Raw genomic sequence first — 16,180 nt, 5'->3', positions numbered from 1 at the left:
CAATTGTTCATGCAACTTCAATCCCGAACTTTTGAGCAACTGCTCTTAAAGAACACCGTTGACCACCAGAAAGAACTAACCGCCGCTTCTCGGAGGACACTGAATCGAACTGTATCAATTTGGCAAACTGTGGCCTGGTTTTACCAACATCTAACGATCACCTTTTTCCACCGGACTTGGATGATACCGTCAAACGGTGATACCCTGTCAGTTTAGCGCGCTCAAGTGTACCGAAGCGTGATGACCGGCTGACGCAGTTGGACATTTTCTTTGTCTTCCGATTTGAAGGTTGAGGCCGCCGATATTATTTTTAGCCAGATCTAACGCGGAGCGGTGCGTTCGGACATCCGCGGGAAGTGAGAAAATTGCGCAAAATATCGCGCAACACTTGTTCGAGGCTCAAGAGACGAGTCTTGTGCAAGCATGAAGCTCAAGTTTACCGGACACACAGCTTTCAACACACGTTTTGAAGAAAAAGTGAGGTTTTGTGTACATGGTGAAATTAAAATTTTGAATTATTTTTTTCCAATTTTGTAATTTCAATGGCAGCAAGATTGGATGCGGAGTAGGGTGACATAGCAAAATAACATCAGGGATACCTTCTGACTCGATTCCTTAGACAAAAATAAGTATCTGTGCCAATTTTGATCCAAATCGGTTAAGGTTTAAGGGGCGCTATACACTCAACTCCCGGTAGTTGGTCACTTTTTCGTTTGACACTTTTTTAGTTTGTATCCCGTTGGTTGGTCAAAGTCAAACTAAAAAGTGACGAACTGTCACTTTTTACACGGCGCTCACGCACACTATCAAAACAAACGTTTGGTAGTGTATGTGAACTCCGTGTAAAAGGGGTGTCAAACTAAAAAGTGACCCCGTTCGTTTGACAACAGTTGGTGTCAAACCATCGGGGTTTGAGTGTAGATCGTTAAAGTTGGTGATAAACAACTTGTATACAAGAACGACTTCTTCAACGGAATCGCAAATAACTCGTCAGGGTTAACTCAGATGGATTTACGATCTTTGACAAAGTTATTTGCATAAAATGTGACATTAGAATCTAAAATTTAATGCTACCTTCTGGTGAAATTTTGAGTTTTTGCTTTTCCTCATACATTTTCCAAAATTTTATTTTATTTACTTGTCACCCTAATACGGAGTTGGAGTCAATGAACCCTTCCTGATCTGCAGTAAAAGCCTTGGTTGGTTAATTTTGAACAACTTTGTATGTGGATATTCCTCCATTCAACACACACAGCAGTTGCCCCGAACTCTCTTCGATTTGCGTGAAACTTTTGTCACCTTCAAAATGTTGCAACACTGTCCCAAGATTTTTTGGAAGTTGTTGATTGAGTCGGCTACAGTAAGTCGAATGGTGAATTCTATACATTTGAACACAACACAATGAGGAGTGCATACGAACTGCCAGATAAGCGAACTACGTGATGAAATTGGATATGTCAGGTTTAGAACAAACAACGGGGTCTCTCCTAAATAAATTTATTTTAACTTAAATATTATAAAACACTTCTACAAATAGAATCAACAATTCTCCCTTCTCTTCAACCACACCGAGTGCGGTCCCACCAGCTTCAGCATAATTTCAAACTTAAAACGCAAATCTGGCTGCTTCAGGTCGGTCCCAATCTCGAACTCCTGCAGAATCCGCAGCAACATAATCCGCATCGAGTTCATCGCGTAACGCTGTCCGATGCAGTTCCTCAGCCCAGCGCTGAACGGCAGATACGCGTACGGATGCCGGCCTTGAGATGCCTCCGGCAAGAACCGATCAGGATCGAACCGCTCCGGGTCCGGTCCCCAGAAGTCCTCCCGCCGGTGGAAGGCATAGAAGTTGAACACGAGGATCTGATTCGGTGGGATCCGGACTCCGTCCAACTCCAGCTCGTTCCTTGTTTGTCTGGCTGCGATTGGGACAGGCGGAAAGAGTCGCAGCACTTCTTTGATTACTCTTTCGGTGTATTGCAGCTGTTTCAAAGTATCTGCAGTGGTATCTACAGAAGAATCGTAAAAGACTTCGTTCATCTCGGCAACGACCTTCTCCTGAATTTCTGGGTACATCGCCAGGATCAAACAAGTGTACGATACGGTTAATGCGGATGTGTCATGGCCCTATAAGGATAACAGTTTTATTTTTGTTAAGAAACATTTTAAATGCCTCGCAGACCCCAGTCATTATCGTGTACAAGTTGTCCGATATCTCCTGATCGGTAAAACTGGAGCCATCTTCTCTCTTTGTGGTAAGAATTTGATCGAGAAAATTCAACGACTTTCTCTCAAATTCGTCGGTTTCCTTGGGCAGTTTTTGCTCTTCCTGCAGCTCTGTTCGCCGTTCTCGAATGATCTTAAAATAAAATTCTCATGTATTTATAACTAACACCAAATTTACCTCAAACAGCGAACCTTATCCGTGAATTCGTTACAAAACGTTCTTGCTGGATACTCCGATTTATAAGCACTCGTCATCCTGTAGAAAACATCTAAAAACTGGTACGCATTCATCATTCGTTCTCCTACTCGTGTCATTATTCTGTAAAATAAAATAAAGTAAGCCTCATTAAATCACGCCAAACCATGCCAACTTACATGTTCAAGTTCTTCACGTACTCCCGCTGACCGGGCAGTTCATTAGCAGTCCGACCCATCGTCGTGTTGTACACAATCTCCAAAGTACACTCACCGACAAACCTAATCACATCAACTTTCGTGTGTCCGTCGGCCATTGGTCCTAGATTGGCCACCATCTTTTTGGCCCGTGCGTCCATGATCGGCAGAAAGCTGGTCAACATCCGGGTATTGAACGTAGGATTGAGCACCTTGCGCTCCATGAGCCAGCGTTTGCCATCTAAAAGTATGTGTTTCTTAACAAAAAATGGTCAACCCCCTACGAAATCAACTCCAACTTACCCGGCTCCGACACCAAGCCACCACCCAGTTGCATAAAGCCGTAGTAGAAGGGCTTGTCGAGGAGATCATTGTTCATCAGCACCTTCTGCAGCAAGTCCGGATGGTTGAGGAACAGCATCGGTTTGGGACCGAGCATCATCTTAACCATACGATCCACGCCCATGAAGCTCTTCGCCATGAGCCAGTGGGCCTGCTCGGATGATTTGCCCCAAAAGGACGGGATGTTTCCCACGATCGGGTAGCTGGGCTGTACCGTGGGGATCGAGCGGCTATATCGAAACTTGTACAGCAGCACCAGGTACTGCAGGACGAGCAGTGCACCCACGATGGACACCAGCATGAAGAACACCATTGTTGATCTGCTTGCGGAAAACTTTATTTAAACGGTCAGGGTTTTGTTATTATCGTAGTCCTTTTTTTGCTGATTTGCTAGATTTTTGTGAACTCATGGAATCATCACCAACACTAACGAAAGAAGGCCGTGGGATTAAACTAAAGTGAGATAGCACTTTTTAACACACACCAAAACCAGACACTTTTCCGCGGACACACCCAACCCTTATCAAAGTTCACGGCAAACTAAGCCGCACTGGAAACAAATGTCTAAACTTTATGGCCGAGTTTTGGTACAACTGGCCGATCATCACCCTTCCGGTGGAAATTGGATGAAACCCTAAAGTATGATATCTTCGCTAGGTCAGCGCACTCGAGTGTGCTCAAGGGTGATAAGAGTGGTTTACAAATAACTATGAAGCTGTTTGTGATTTGGATCTTTCAATCTAATGGTTGGTTTCAGTGGTTATTTTCATCAAATCTTATGGCACCCTTATGTGTCGTTTTTTTAAGTTTTTTTCTGATTAAATAATTATTGAGGACAGATTTCAAAGTCAACATTTTAACACAAGAAAATTTAGAAAAAAATAGTCTGGAAAAATTGTTTATTTTGTTGAATATATCCCAAACAATGAATTTATTTACACAGAAAAAAAATCATGGCAATATTACATCTGGGAAGGGGTACATATTTTATGTCAGAAAAAATGTGTAATTTTACCTTTGAAAATGTGTAATTTTACCGCTATTCTGGTGTAATGTCGCTTTTTCACCTTCCAAATTTACACAATATGTTGCTGTGTACTTGAGGTATTGATTAGTTATTATTTAACAATATTTTATCACTTAGTATTGAAAAAAATATCGTAACACAAAAATATCAATTATCTTGGGGCAATCCACAAACTACGTGGACACTTTTTAAGAATGTTCAAACCTATCAAAAAGCACTAAGCTATTCTTCTTAAATGCCACTTGCAAAATCAAACTACACAGTAAAAAATAATGTAAATTTGGAAGCTGTAACTTTGGAACGTTGAATATTACCGCTTTTATGATGTAATTTTACCTCAATTTAGACTGAAAAAGTGGCATAACACCAGATATAAAAGATGTACCCCTTCCCAGATGTAATATTACCATGATTTTGTTTCTGTGTAGCAACGTATGGATCATGCTCCATTACGCACATCACGCACACGTTTAACGTCATTTTCCCCAAGCTCCGTAGAACCTTTGAAACTCTTTTCCCCCTCAAGGCTCTCCACGTGAAAAACTACGTTGAAGGAAAAAGAAGAAGGGCTCAACCGAAATTTTCGTTCACAGTGACTGCGTTCGGAAATCGTGCGTTCGTTGAGAAAAGGAAAAAAAAAACGTTTACCAAAATTTGATTATTTTCATTAGACACACAACACGTTTTCGATTTTTATTGAATCCTCTTGGCAAAAACAGAAAGAATCTTTCCTATTCTTTTTTTAATCACGTAAATTTTAATCTTAAAATCCATTAAAGTCATATCCTATTCCGCAAGTTTGGTGAAATTTGGTCCACCCCCACGTCCGTGGCACCCCTTTCTTTTTCTTAGATTTTTAAAATCCTTTTTTTTAGATAAAATAAATTTTCCTAACAACGTAACAAAAAGCCAACATTTGGGAAAGCAAATTTGCAGATTTATTGACGTTCTAGAGATATCACGATGGACAGCCCTGTATTGTTTCGCATTTTTTTTACTAATCCAATCATTTTGTACTACATATTGCTGGGGTGCCCACAGTTTTTGATTGAAGGACCAAATTTAAAGCCAAATGTGGCAAATCACTTATTCAAAAAAATAGATATCGAAAATGTCCATCTATATGACTAAAAACTACTTCTATCAGTTGAAGTTTAAATTTATTTCAAATATCTGTAAGACATTTTCGTCATGTAAATATTAGAGTTTAGAGAAGCTTTCAATAAATTGGCTGAAATTAATTTGAATCAATAAAGTGCAATTTTAAACTGATGATCCATCAATTATTTTTCCAATTTCGATTAAATTTCAATATATTGTGGTTTATTAAGAAAAGATAGTTGTCACTCATAATTCAAATTTAATGATTTCGAATCCCTAAACGGATGGACGAAAACTTAATTTGATGCCTAGCTCATGAACAATGGTAAATTATGACTTTTTAATTAAAATGGGTTTTCTTATAGTTTTGCTTTTTCACGCATTTCTAATAAAGTTATTTCAATTTTGTTTCAAGAAATTTTGTACTGAAATTTAAGTTTTAATATTTTTACTCAAATGCAAACTTTTCAAACTATTTAATTGAGATTTTGTAACAAAAAAATGTCTGAATTAAAATAAGTATTTTTTCGAAAAGATCGGAAAATTTAACTAATGTTTCATATTTAGCATTGAAAATCGGACCATTAGCTGCTGAGATATCGACATTAGAAAATGGTGTGTTGTTTGGATAAGACTTAGGAAACATCAATTTTCCTGATTTTAAATCGTTGCATGGCAATATCTCAGCATCAACAAAGTTCAAAAAAGCAAAATATAGAGAATTTTCTCAACTCTTCAAAAATATTTTTTTCAAATGTGGGCAAATAGGGGAACTTATTTAAAAAATTAATGACTGCGAGTATTCTAAAAAAAGTAGCTATAACTTAATTGATGTCTCTTAAAACATATTAGAAAAAAATAAAACAGTGTTTTTTTTACAAATCAAGTTTTAGTGAGAAAAAATGAATTTAAAAATCACCAAAAAATTTACCGAATATCATTTTTTCAGTGTAGTCCTTATCTACACCTACAACTTTGCCGATCACACCAAATCGATCAAAAAATTGCTTCAAAAGGTACAGTTTTTTTTAAATTTTCATAAGTCATTTTTGTATGGACAGTAGGGTGCCCAGTATATGGGACTTTTTTTTAAAAACTCGCTCCACAAACTGAATACTGTTCCTTGAGCTATTTTAGGACTCTGGGCTAAATATGAGCAAAATCGGTCATCATTTACCCATTGATACTCGGAGGTGATGTTTGTATGGGAAAAATCGCAAAAATGTATGGAAAAACCAATTTCTTACGGTTTGGTGCACTACTCCCATCAAAATATTCCCAAAAGTGAGATTTTTATTGAAAATTTAATCCTCTACAACTTTGTAGAATACACCAAAGCTGTGAAACTCGATCCTGAAAAGATATTAGCGATATAAAAAAGTAACTTTTGTATGATAAACATTTTTTTCACCAGCTTCGCTCAAAATTTACACAGATGCTTAAAATAACCCAAAAACCCGTTTTGTGGAGCAGGGGGTCATTTTCCTGGGCACCCTAATGGACAGCTATCATATTTGTATGGAAAATTACAGGGACAAACCATGCAAAATGGCTTCTTTGGGCCGAAAGCACCAAAAAAGTTTCAGCCGAATTTAAAAATACAAAAAAAATCAAATGACCGAAATCTCAGAGAATTCCTCAGAAATAATTGTTGCAAATTGAATTTATTCACACAAAAAGAACAAATAAAGGCAGTTTTAACATCACTTTGAGGCTTTTTGAGATTTTTTTTATATCTGGCAACACTGTACATACATTTTGAATTACGATTGGTTTCTACGTTAAAAATCTTCAAATTTGCTTACCCAAAAGTTGAATTTTTGTTTAGTTTTTTCTTAGGAAAATGCTTTTTATAAATAAGGTTTATAAAAAAAAACTAACTTAATCCACCTATGTGGTTGGTGCCTTCCTCACTCTTTTCCAACAATGGGTGATATGTAATATGATGGGTTTGGACACAAAATTGATCCAAAAAACACACATATCACTCAAGGGCTCATAAGTGGCATTATAAGTGGTCAGAACTCGAGACAGGGATGGGTCGGATGATGGATCCGGACATTGTTTACATACATTTAAATGAGATACGGCTACAAAAAAAGTACATAAATATCACTTAAGTGGTTATAACTCGAGACAGGGTTGCCAGATCTTCAATGTTGTAGATTTGTTGGAAAGGTCTTTCAATTACCTAACCAACGATGGGTCGGATGATGGATCCGGACATTGTTTACATACATTTAAATGAGATCCGGCTTCAAAAAAGTACATAAATATCACTTAAGTGGTTATAACTCGAGACAGGGTTGCCAGATCTTCAATGTTGTAGATTTGTTGGAAAGGTCTTTCAATTACCTAACCAACGATGGGTCGGATGATGGATCCGGACATTGTTTACATACATTTAAATGAGATCCGGCTACAAAAAAGTACATAAATATCACTTAAGTGGTTATAACTCGAGACAGGGTTGCCAGATCTTCAATGTTGTAGATTCGTTGGAAAGGTCTTTCAATTACCTAATCAACGATGGGTCGGATGATGGATCCGGACATCGTTTACATACATTTAAGTGAGATCCGGCTTCAAAAAAGTACATAAATATCACTTAAGTGGTTATAACTCGAGACAGGGTTGCCAGATCTTCAATGTTGTAGATTTGTTGGAAAGGTCTTTCAATTACCTAACCAACGATGGGTCGGATGATGGATCCGGACATTGTTTACATACATTTAAATGAGATCCGGCTACAAAAAAGTACATAAATATCACTTAAGTGGTTATAACTCGAGACAGGGTTGCCAGATCTTCAATGTTGTAGATTCGTTGGAAAGTTTTTTCAATTACCTAACCAACGATGGGTCGGATGATGGATCCGGACATTGTTTACATACATTTAAATGAGATCCGGCTACAAAAAAGTACATAAATATCACTTAAGTGGTTATAACTCGAGACAGGGTTGCCAGATCTTCTAAGTTGTGGACTCGTTGGAAAGGTCTTTCAATTACCTAAATAACGATGTATAACATGATGATGTTTGGTTCAGTTTACTGCCATTTATTCATATGCGAAAACACATTTTTATACATAACTTTTGAACTACTTATCGAAACTTCAAACAATTCAATAGCACCGTATGGGACCCTAAACCAAGTTGAATGCGACTGGTTTGGTCAAAATCGGTTCAGCCAGTGCTGAGAAAACTGCGTGACATTATTGGTCACATACACACACACATACACACACACACATACACACACACATACACACACACATACACACACACATACACACACACATACACACAGACATTTGTTCAGTTTTCGATTCTGAGTCGATATGTATACATCAAGGTGGGTTTTCGAGCTTTTAAGGTGAAGCCGTTGATCATTTTCGGAGAAAATTGATCATTACTATAAAATATTCTGTATTAAATTCAACTTAACGAATTTCAGCACCAAAAGGAATCAGCATGTGCCGGTTGTTGCCTTCTTGAAGCCACTGAAAGATTTTTTGATCTAAATCAAATGTGCTTCAAAATTTATATAATTTTGTGGCACAGTCATTGACGTCCTAGTTGGCAATCATTGATTAATGACGATTTCCATAACTTTACAAGGAATGGGATAATCGTTACCAAAACGAATCAGCATGTGTAGGGCACTATTCTAAACAACTTGTTGAAGGAATTTTGTCAAAATATTGAAAGGGACGCAAAATTTATATCTTTGAACGAAAAATCATGACAATGATGGAAGTCTTCACGTTAATAAAAAGTTCAATTTTAGAGCAGGATTATAGCCTTACCTCAGTGAGGAAGGCAAAACGCGTGATCACTTGGGAAGGAATGACCCATATTCATGTCAATTTGGTCTGTGCACTCCTCGGAACTTAATAAGAATAAAAGCGGATAAATAAACAACAATTTTATAAGTACTTTTCAAATTAGCTGAACCAGCCTCCGTCTGTTAGCTCATGAATAAGGATAAATAATAATAATAATAATACTTTTCAAATTTCCTTTATTTCCCAATCACGGATTACACTTGATACCGTCCACATTGGGCTCATGGGCCACAAACTCCCGCCCGTCGAGCACGAGCTTGAAGATGGCCAGCAGATCCACCAAATCCGAGCACCGGATCGGGTTGTGCTGGATGCCAAAGTTTTGCAGACTTTTGTTCCGCTTCAGGTGGCTCGTGTTGACGTAAGCGATCCGGTTTCCATGCAGCAGCAACGTTCGCAGGTACTTGAGCGGAACAAACACCAGATAGTTGACGTCGCTGATTTCGTTGTAGGACAGGTCGATCTCGTCGATCAGGTCATACTTGCGGATCGAGAACGTTCCGAACTCGACGTGGGAGATTTGGTTGTGACGCAGGTTGATGAAGTTGACCGAGGAAAGGTCGGCGAAGATTCCGAGGGGGAGATCGGCGATTTCATTGTTTGACAGGTCCAGGGTAGTCAGCAGATCCAGGTTCGAGAAAACGTTCAAGGGAAGGCCCTCGAAGGTGAAGTTCATGTGCGTCATTATGAGGGTGTGCAACGTGTGAAGATTTTTGAGAAATTCAAAGTTTCTCAATTGGCCATTTTTGGACAGAATCAACGTTCCCAGCTCCGATTTGTTGTAGAAGGCGGACGGCCCAATACCGATCAGCTTGTTGTCGCTCAGATCTACCAGGTCAACCACCATGAAGGAATTGTTTTCGACTATTGAAATGTTGTTACTCGATAAATCTATTGATAATTGGTGCCGTTTCTCGACTTCTGGGTCGATTGTCCGGAAGTATACCACAAGCGAACCCGAAGATATCCTTGTGATGAGATTCTTACTGAGGTCCAGCTTCTCCAAACTTTCCAGCTTGCTGAAGATTCCAACCGGAATCTTGGTGATTTTATTATCTCGCAAAACCAACTGTTTCAGCTGCTTCATCCCAGCGAAGATGTCAGCGTCCACAAACTCCAAATCAAGCTTCATTTCCGCCATCCGCAGCTCCACCAACCCGGTCAGCTTCCGAACGACGCTCAGCTCTTTCAACAGCGGATTTCCACTCAAGGTCAACGTCAGCAGTTCCTCCGGCCACTCGAAGGCCTTCGCCGAAAAGTCCCTCAGCCGGTTGTACGACACATCCAGGTGCTTCACCGTGGCAAACGTCTTCTCGCCAATCCGAACCAGGTTGATGCCCTTCGCTTGGACCGACTTGACGAACGGAATCTTGGGCATCGTGTGAATGTGCGAGTCGAAGAACTCGATGCTGTCGCTGGACTCGCCACCGTACACGTCCTTGTAGCGGTCATCCTCGGAGGCGAAGATGTTCTTGAGGTAGCAAACCCGGTTTACCGTTTCGCAGTTTAGCCGCAGCAGTGCGTTCGGAATCGACGCGAAAGTGGGCGATTCGTACAGAACACACGCAAATAGAACCGCTTGAAGCACTTTCATTATTACTATTGACGGGCGGGTGAGCATTAGAACGATGCTGAGAGCTGTGAGCGTTATCAATGCAGCTGGACCGCGACGGAATGAGTGAAGTCTGATAGAAGATGTTGGTTCTTCGTAGTCAGTGTTGGGATTCAAGCGAGAAGAAGGAAAGCATTTCTCGCTCGCGAGTGAGGAGGGAACTTGTAGTATTTTTCTCTGCTCGCTCGCGCTCGCATTTTCGTTCACATTCTCTCCGCGAATGCGAACCGGGCGATGGTATAGAGGTGTAATTTCAATCGTTGTGTTGTTTTTTGTTTCGTTTCTAACACGTTCAACTTCTCGCGAACGGGCAATTCTGGCTCGCGAGCTATCCCGTTCGCGAACGGAGGAGAACACGGGAAACCGATGAGTTTCTCTCGGCAGCTCGAGACTCGCGGCGAGAGCTCGAGAGAGAGCGTTTTTTTCTCGCGAGAGCGCGAGAATACCAACGCTGTTCGTAGTCATGCTCTGATACCACAACTAATCTCAAATAGATTTTAGGTTTGTTTTGCACAGTTTCTATACTGTTACAAATGTTACAAAAAATGTCAATTTAAAATTGTTGAATAGTTCGGTAAACTGAAAACTACCAAATTTGCTGAAATCTTACTGAAAAACAGTAATGGAATTCACTATAATATATTGTTTGACATATGGTCTAAACCGATTAAACTTTATCGATCAACAAAACAAATTCCAATTCAACTTGGCAACATGACTCGACAAGATACCACTCACTTGCAATTGTACGGCTTGGTAATTATGTCACACGTCGACCTACTACAAAACTTTGCTGACAAAACCCAAAGTTGTTGAACATTTTGGTCATGCTGTTTGTAACACTGCAACTCTAAACATGTAAGCTTGCGATGTTCGTTTACCTCTATTTAGAAAGAACGCCCAAATTCCCTGGGTGAACGTGCCCCAGAACGTAAACTTGGCATTTCTTGCCACACCTTAACCCTACACAAGCCCTAGTTCACGTTGGGCTTACGTTTCGTTCAGTTGTCCGAATTAGGCTGTTCAAAATGATTCTGATTTTCCTGTCCACCGTGGGACTTTGGTTTCTGTTTCAATATCTTAAAATCGCGTTCCAGAGTAGATATGCGCGCAAGATTCCCACAATCCGACCCGTCTACCCACTAGTTGGCCACATCCCAATCTTCTGGGGAAAGAACACCCGGAAGGCGTTCTGGCTGTACAAGCAGTTTGCTTCCCGCGTCGATCGGCTGGGCAAAATAATGGCAGGCCCGATGCCGGTGATCGTGATCAACCATCCCGACCTGATGCAGGACATTCTGACGCGGCACGACCTGTACGACAAGCCGTTCTTCTACGACTTTTACGGGCTGGGATCGGGACTGATCACCGAGCGGTGTAAGTATGGCTGGTGATATCGATGGGCACAGTTAGCTAATGATCATCGAAACTTTAGCCGGGGAGAAGTGGCGCTACCTGCGGCGAATTCTGAACCCCACGTTCAACACGCGCATGCTGAACAACTTCATTCCGATCATGGACTCGCGGACGCAGAGGATGGTGTCCAGAATGGCAACGCTGGCGAACGGTCGAACCGACGTCGATCTGCTCGAGTACGTTGGAGCCTGTTCGCTGGAGATCGTGTTCTGCACAACGATGGGCCGGAACGCCGATGAGCTGCGCGGGCAGCCCGAGTACATGGAGTGTATTAAAGTGTAAGGTGGCTTTGGCTGTGGATTGAAGACTGGCGTTTCAAGATAAGTTTGTTTTCAGTGTAATGGAAATGGTTGGCAGACGTATTATGAACGCAAACTACATGGTGAACGCTCTGTACAGACTGACAGGCGCGTACAAGGTGGAACAGAAGGCCCGTGAAGTGTGCAAAAGGTTTACGAAACAGATAATCTACAGCAGAAGGGACGAGCTCGATAAGGAACAAAAAGTGACCGTTAAAGATGATGAGTTCCACAGACGTTCGTTGAACTTTCTCGATCAAATTTTGATGATCAGGAAGGACGATGGAACGGGGTTCACAGACCAGGAAGTTTACTACCACCTTGAAACTATTATATCGGCGGTGAGTCCATCGACAAGCATATCTTCACTCACTTTAAATCTCCGGTATCTCTTAGGCAAGTGACACCACGGCCCTTACCGTAGCGAACACATTACTCTTCCTAGCGATGTATCCGCACATCCAGGACAAGGTCGTTTCCGAGTTGAACGAGGTGTTCTTCTCGGATGCCATCGAGCTCAACCAGGACACCCTAAGTCAGCTCCGCTACACCGAACAGGTCATCAAGGAGTCCCTCCGACTGTGCCCCTCAGCGCCAGTTGAAGCTCGGCAAACCTCTTGCGAGATCACCTTGGACGGAGTTCGCATCCCAAAGGATCAAATCTTGGTCGCCAACTTCTACACCCTACATCGCCGACCCGACTTCTGGGGACCCGACCCGGAACGATTCGATCCGGATCGGTTCACGCCGGAAGCCGTCCAGCAGCGACATCCATACGCGTACCTACCGTTCAGTGGAGGTCTGCGCAACTGCATTGGATCACGGCACGCCATGCACACTTCGAAGATCATGCTGACGCGCATTTTGCAGAATTTTGAGGTTCGAACCGACATGAAGCAAACGGAGATGCGGTTCAAGTTTGAAATAACGCTAAAACTGGTTGGGCCTCATCGAGTTCGATTAGTAAGGCGCGGTCAGAAGTTGTAAAATCAAATTAGAAATTCAAATAAAGTCTTCCGTAAACAATTTCCGTAAAGCCGCATGACTTTGTTATCCGAGCCATTATCACAGTTGGATAAATTCCAACACTAGTTTGTAGTTCAAGTGGTCTGCAAGCACACCATTCCATTCAGTGTTCAAACAAACCGCGTTTCTAAAGCCTTTATCGTTATCACAGTGCAGCATTCCAAGTTCAAACATGCAATTTGTTCATTAGATTGCACAGCGGTTGGGCAAAATGTTTATCCCTCAATTAACATCGATAGCATAGCAATTGCACTCACTCAATGCATTGATTGCTGGCAGATAATTGCAACCCCTTTGATTGTTTGGGAATTTTCAAAATTCAGTTTGCTAATCATATAATTAAATGACTGCGGCGTTGCCAGCTTAGTAATTCAACCGTTTTTTCACGTCCAAAAGAGCTGCTGGAAATCGATTACAGTAATTTATTGCAAAATCAATTTAAATTCAACCCAACCCATATGACATTGAGCACTAAGTAACTTAGTAAAAAAGTAGTGAAAATTTGCATTTTTTCGATCCATCTGTGATTCGAAAAAAAGAACTTCCCCACAATAGCCCATCGAATAAATAATTTAACTTCCATTTTCACACCGAGTTGTCGGTGGCAACCACGCGTTGGCGCTGGCTTTGTACTGTCACCATTACACACGTGTGAATGCGCACAAGGTTGAAACGTGCGACAATTTATGCACGTTCGCAACGAAATACCCAGCATATATCCCATTAGAGAATATAGGCAAAAGAAGCCAGCACTGACTGGTACTACTGGTCACTACCAGGAAACCGACAGGTGATACGGCCCGGTTAGCACCACCAGCAGATATGTCCCCGATATCCCTGGTAACGTAACGACCACTCTGACCACTTCAGCCCCCCAAAACTCGGTAAAGTGCAGCCAATTCCCCTCGGATGGGTGGCTTTTGGGAATTGTACTGGGGACACACTGGCTCTGGCGCTCTTTGCGTTCGGTATTACGTATGTAAAAATATTCCAACCTGGCAGCCATCGATCGACGACTCTAGATGGGGGGTTCGAGTCGAGTCGAGGCTGAACAGCAGGGATCATTTCTGATAGCTAATTTATAATATGTAAAACAAAGTTAAATGTAAAAGTTCCTTAAAGCTTGTTAGGCCTAACTCAACTTGTCAGCATTCGACTCACGAATCACTTTTTAGGAATTTTCATTAATTTAACTAAATTCATAATTGTTGCAACTTTTTTTTGCGAAGGATTTCTATGATTCAAACACGTTTTGTTTCACGATTCGTGTCAAAATCAAATTATTCGCTCTACAGCATTGCCTTGGCGTTCTCGATTTCGAGATTCCTACTCGAAACTAGGTGTCCGAAGGTTTGATTGTTGAGGCAATGGAGCACCCGATTCGAGTGGTAGAAATGATAGTTCTCTCATAAGGAATACATTGTAGAAAAAAGCAAAAACTGCTCGAATGGAAATGCTCCATTGAAAACCTCATTTTACACCTAAGCTTCCATCCATCCCTGGATTCGAACTGACGACCCTTGGATTGTTAGTCCAACTGCCTACCAGCGACTCCACCGAGACAGGATCCAGGGAGACGACCCCTACACCTGGACTGAGCTATCGACCTAACCCTTTAGGTTAGACCGGGGCCAACATTTACTTCCCTGTCCGACGGAAGGCGTGATCAGACAAACTCGTCTCAAAATTTGCCACCGGGACCTTTTGGGATCGAACCCAGGCCGACTGGGTTAGAAGCAATCACGCTTACCCCTACACCACGATTTCGTTTATCTTATGATATTCTCAGACCCTTCGAATGCTTCACAAATCCAGAAATACTTTACTGTAGATTAGCAGTGAAATTTTGGAACTTTGACAGTCTGAAACGCATAAATTACCCTACGAATGGATTGAAAATTGTTCCACATGTCTTTGTTGAAAAATTTATTGCACATTTTGATTATTTGCAGATTTGATATTTTGTTGCTCAAAAACGCAAGTATGCACGGAGAGACCGGCCGGGGCAAATCTAAGAAAATGTTGGTTAATTTAACTAAAAGTATGGGTTAATTTTTTACACAGCTTTTTCTTCAACAATCGATTGTTGATTTTGTTAACTCGAAATTGCTGACCACCAGTAACTAAAATTAACTTAAAAAAATAGTTGGAATAACTATTTTTGTTTGTTAAACGGCCGAAAAAAAGCAGTCGACTGCTAGAATTTTTTTTTCAGAAAATTTACTTAAAATTTCTTGTTTTTAGCTGAAATATTGTGAAATAGATATTGAATTTCCAACCGAGAGATCGAAGTAAACCAAGCGCGTGTGCGGATCGAAATTTTTCGCTGTCAATTTGGTTCTTCAAATTTTCGTATAAAATATAAAATACAGTCGACTCTCTGGCTGTCGATCTTCTCGATATCAATATTGCTCCATCTATCGATGAATTCTTCAGTCCCTTCAATCTGCATACTCCAATTCTCTTCATTCCGATATTTTCTCTTGCTTGAAGGATCTCGTCCTCGACGGTCTCTTGAATTCTGTTTGCTTTAAAAATCTCTTCCGGTTGTCAATAATTTCACTTTCTCATGGCTTGCATAGACATTTTTCTTCGCGAAACGAAGCTTTGAAGGGTGTTTGACATAAGTTTGTTTTTGTTTGCTGGACGTTGCCATGATTCTCTCCCATAGCTGGGTATCAAGAAAAAAATTTCAATCGGGTCTTCCTTTTGCATCGTTCTTTAAACTGATGATTCTCTTCCTCGGCGGTCCCTTGGATATTGACAACCAGAGAGTCGACTGTAAATACTTAATTTTGCCCTTTTCCGGTCAAAACCCGGTGGAAAACTTGGTGCTCAAGGACAAGTGGTCAGCAGTGGTATCGAGCGGAGCGATTGGAACACAACCTG

At 41.1% G+C, this 16,180-nt stretch overlaps 3 protein-coding genes across 3 annotated transcripts; 1 reads left to right on the top strand and 2 right to left on the bottom strand.

Annotated features, from left to right (window-relative positions):
* Positions 1 to 1,539: 1,539 nt before the first annotated feature.
* Positions 1,540 to 3,274, bottom strand: LOC6039463 (cytochrome P450 4V2). Its single transcript, XM_001849020.2, has 5 exons — positions 2,923 to 3,274; positions 2,602 to 2,860; positions 2,419 to 2,545; positions 2,183 to 2,359; positions 1,540 to 2,127 (listed from the first exon to the last, which is right to left on the bottom strand). Exons 1-5 carry the CDS (start codon positions 3,272 to 3,274, stop codon positions 1,540 to 1,542), a joined length of 1,503 nt encoding a protein of 500 aa, XP_001849072.2.
* A 5,823-nt stretch (positions 3,275 to 9,097) lies between these two features.
* On the bottom strand, positions 9,098 to 10,565 carry LOC6039464 (leucine-rich repeat-containing G-protein coupled receptor 4). Its single transcript, XM_038265674.1, has one exon. The coding sequence runs from the start codon at positions 10,557 to 10,559 to the stop codon at positions 9,126 to 9,128; it is 1,434 nt and encodes a 477-aa protein (XP_038121602.1). The 5' UTR covers positions 10,560 to 10,565; the 3' UTR covers positions 9,098 to 9,125.
* A 1,013-nt stretch (positions 10,566 to 11,578) lies between these two features.
* Positions 11,579 to 13,252, top strand: LOC6039465 (cytochrome P450 4V2). The gene is made up of 4 exons (XM_001849022.2): positions 11,579 to 11,927; positions 11,986 to 12,244; positions 12,303 to 12,606; positions 12,662 to 13,252. Exons 1-4 carry the CDS (start codon positions 11,579 to 11,581, stop codon positions 13,250 to 13,252), a joined length of 1,503 nt encoding a protein of 500 aa, XP_001849074.2.
* The last annotated feature ends 2,928 nt before the right edge of the window (positions 13,253 to 16,180 follow it).

Source organism: Culex quinquefasciatus, chromosome 3 (genome assembly GCF_015732765.1).
Source record: "Culex quinquefasciatus strain JHB chromosome 3, VPISU_Cqui_1.0_pri_paternal, whole genome shotgun sequence".
NCBI classification, from domain to species: Eukaryota; Metazoa; Arthropoda; class Insecta; order Diptera; family Culicidae; genus Culex; species Culex quinquefasciatus.
Note: the sequence above shows the minus strand (reverse complement) of the source record. Positions and strands in the feature narration are given on the sequence as shown.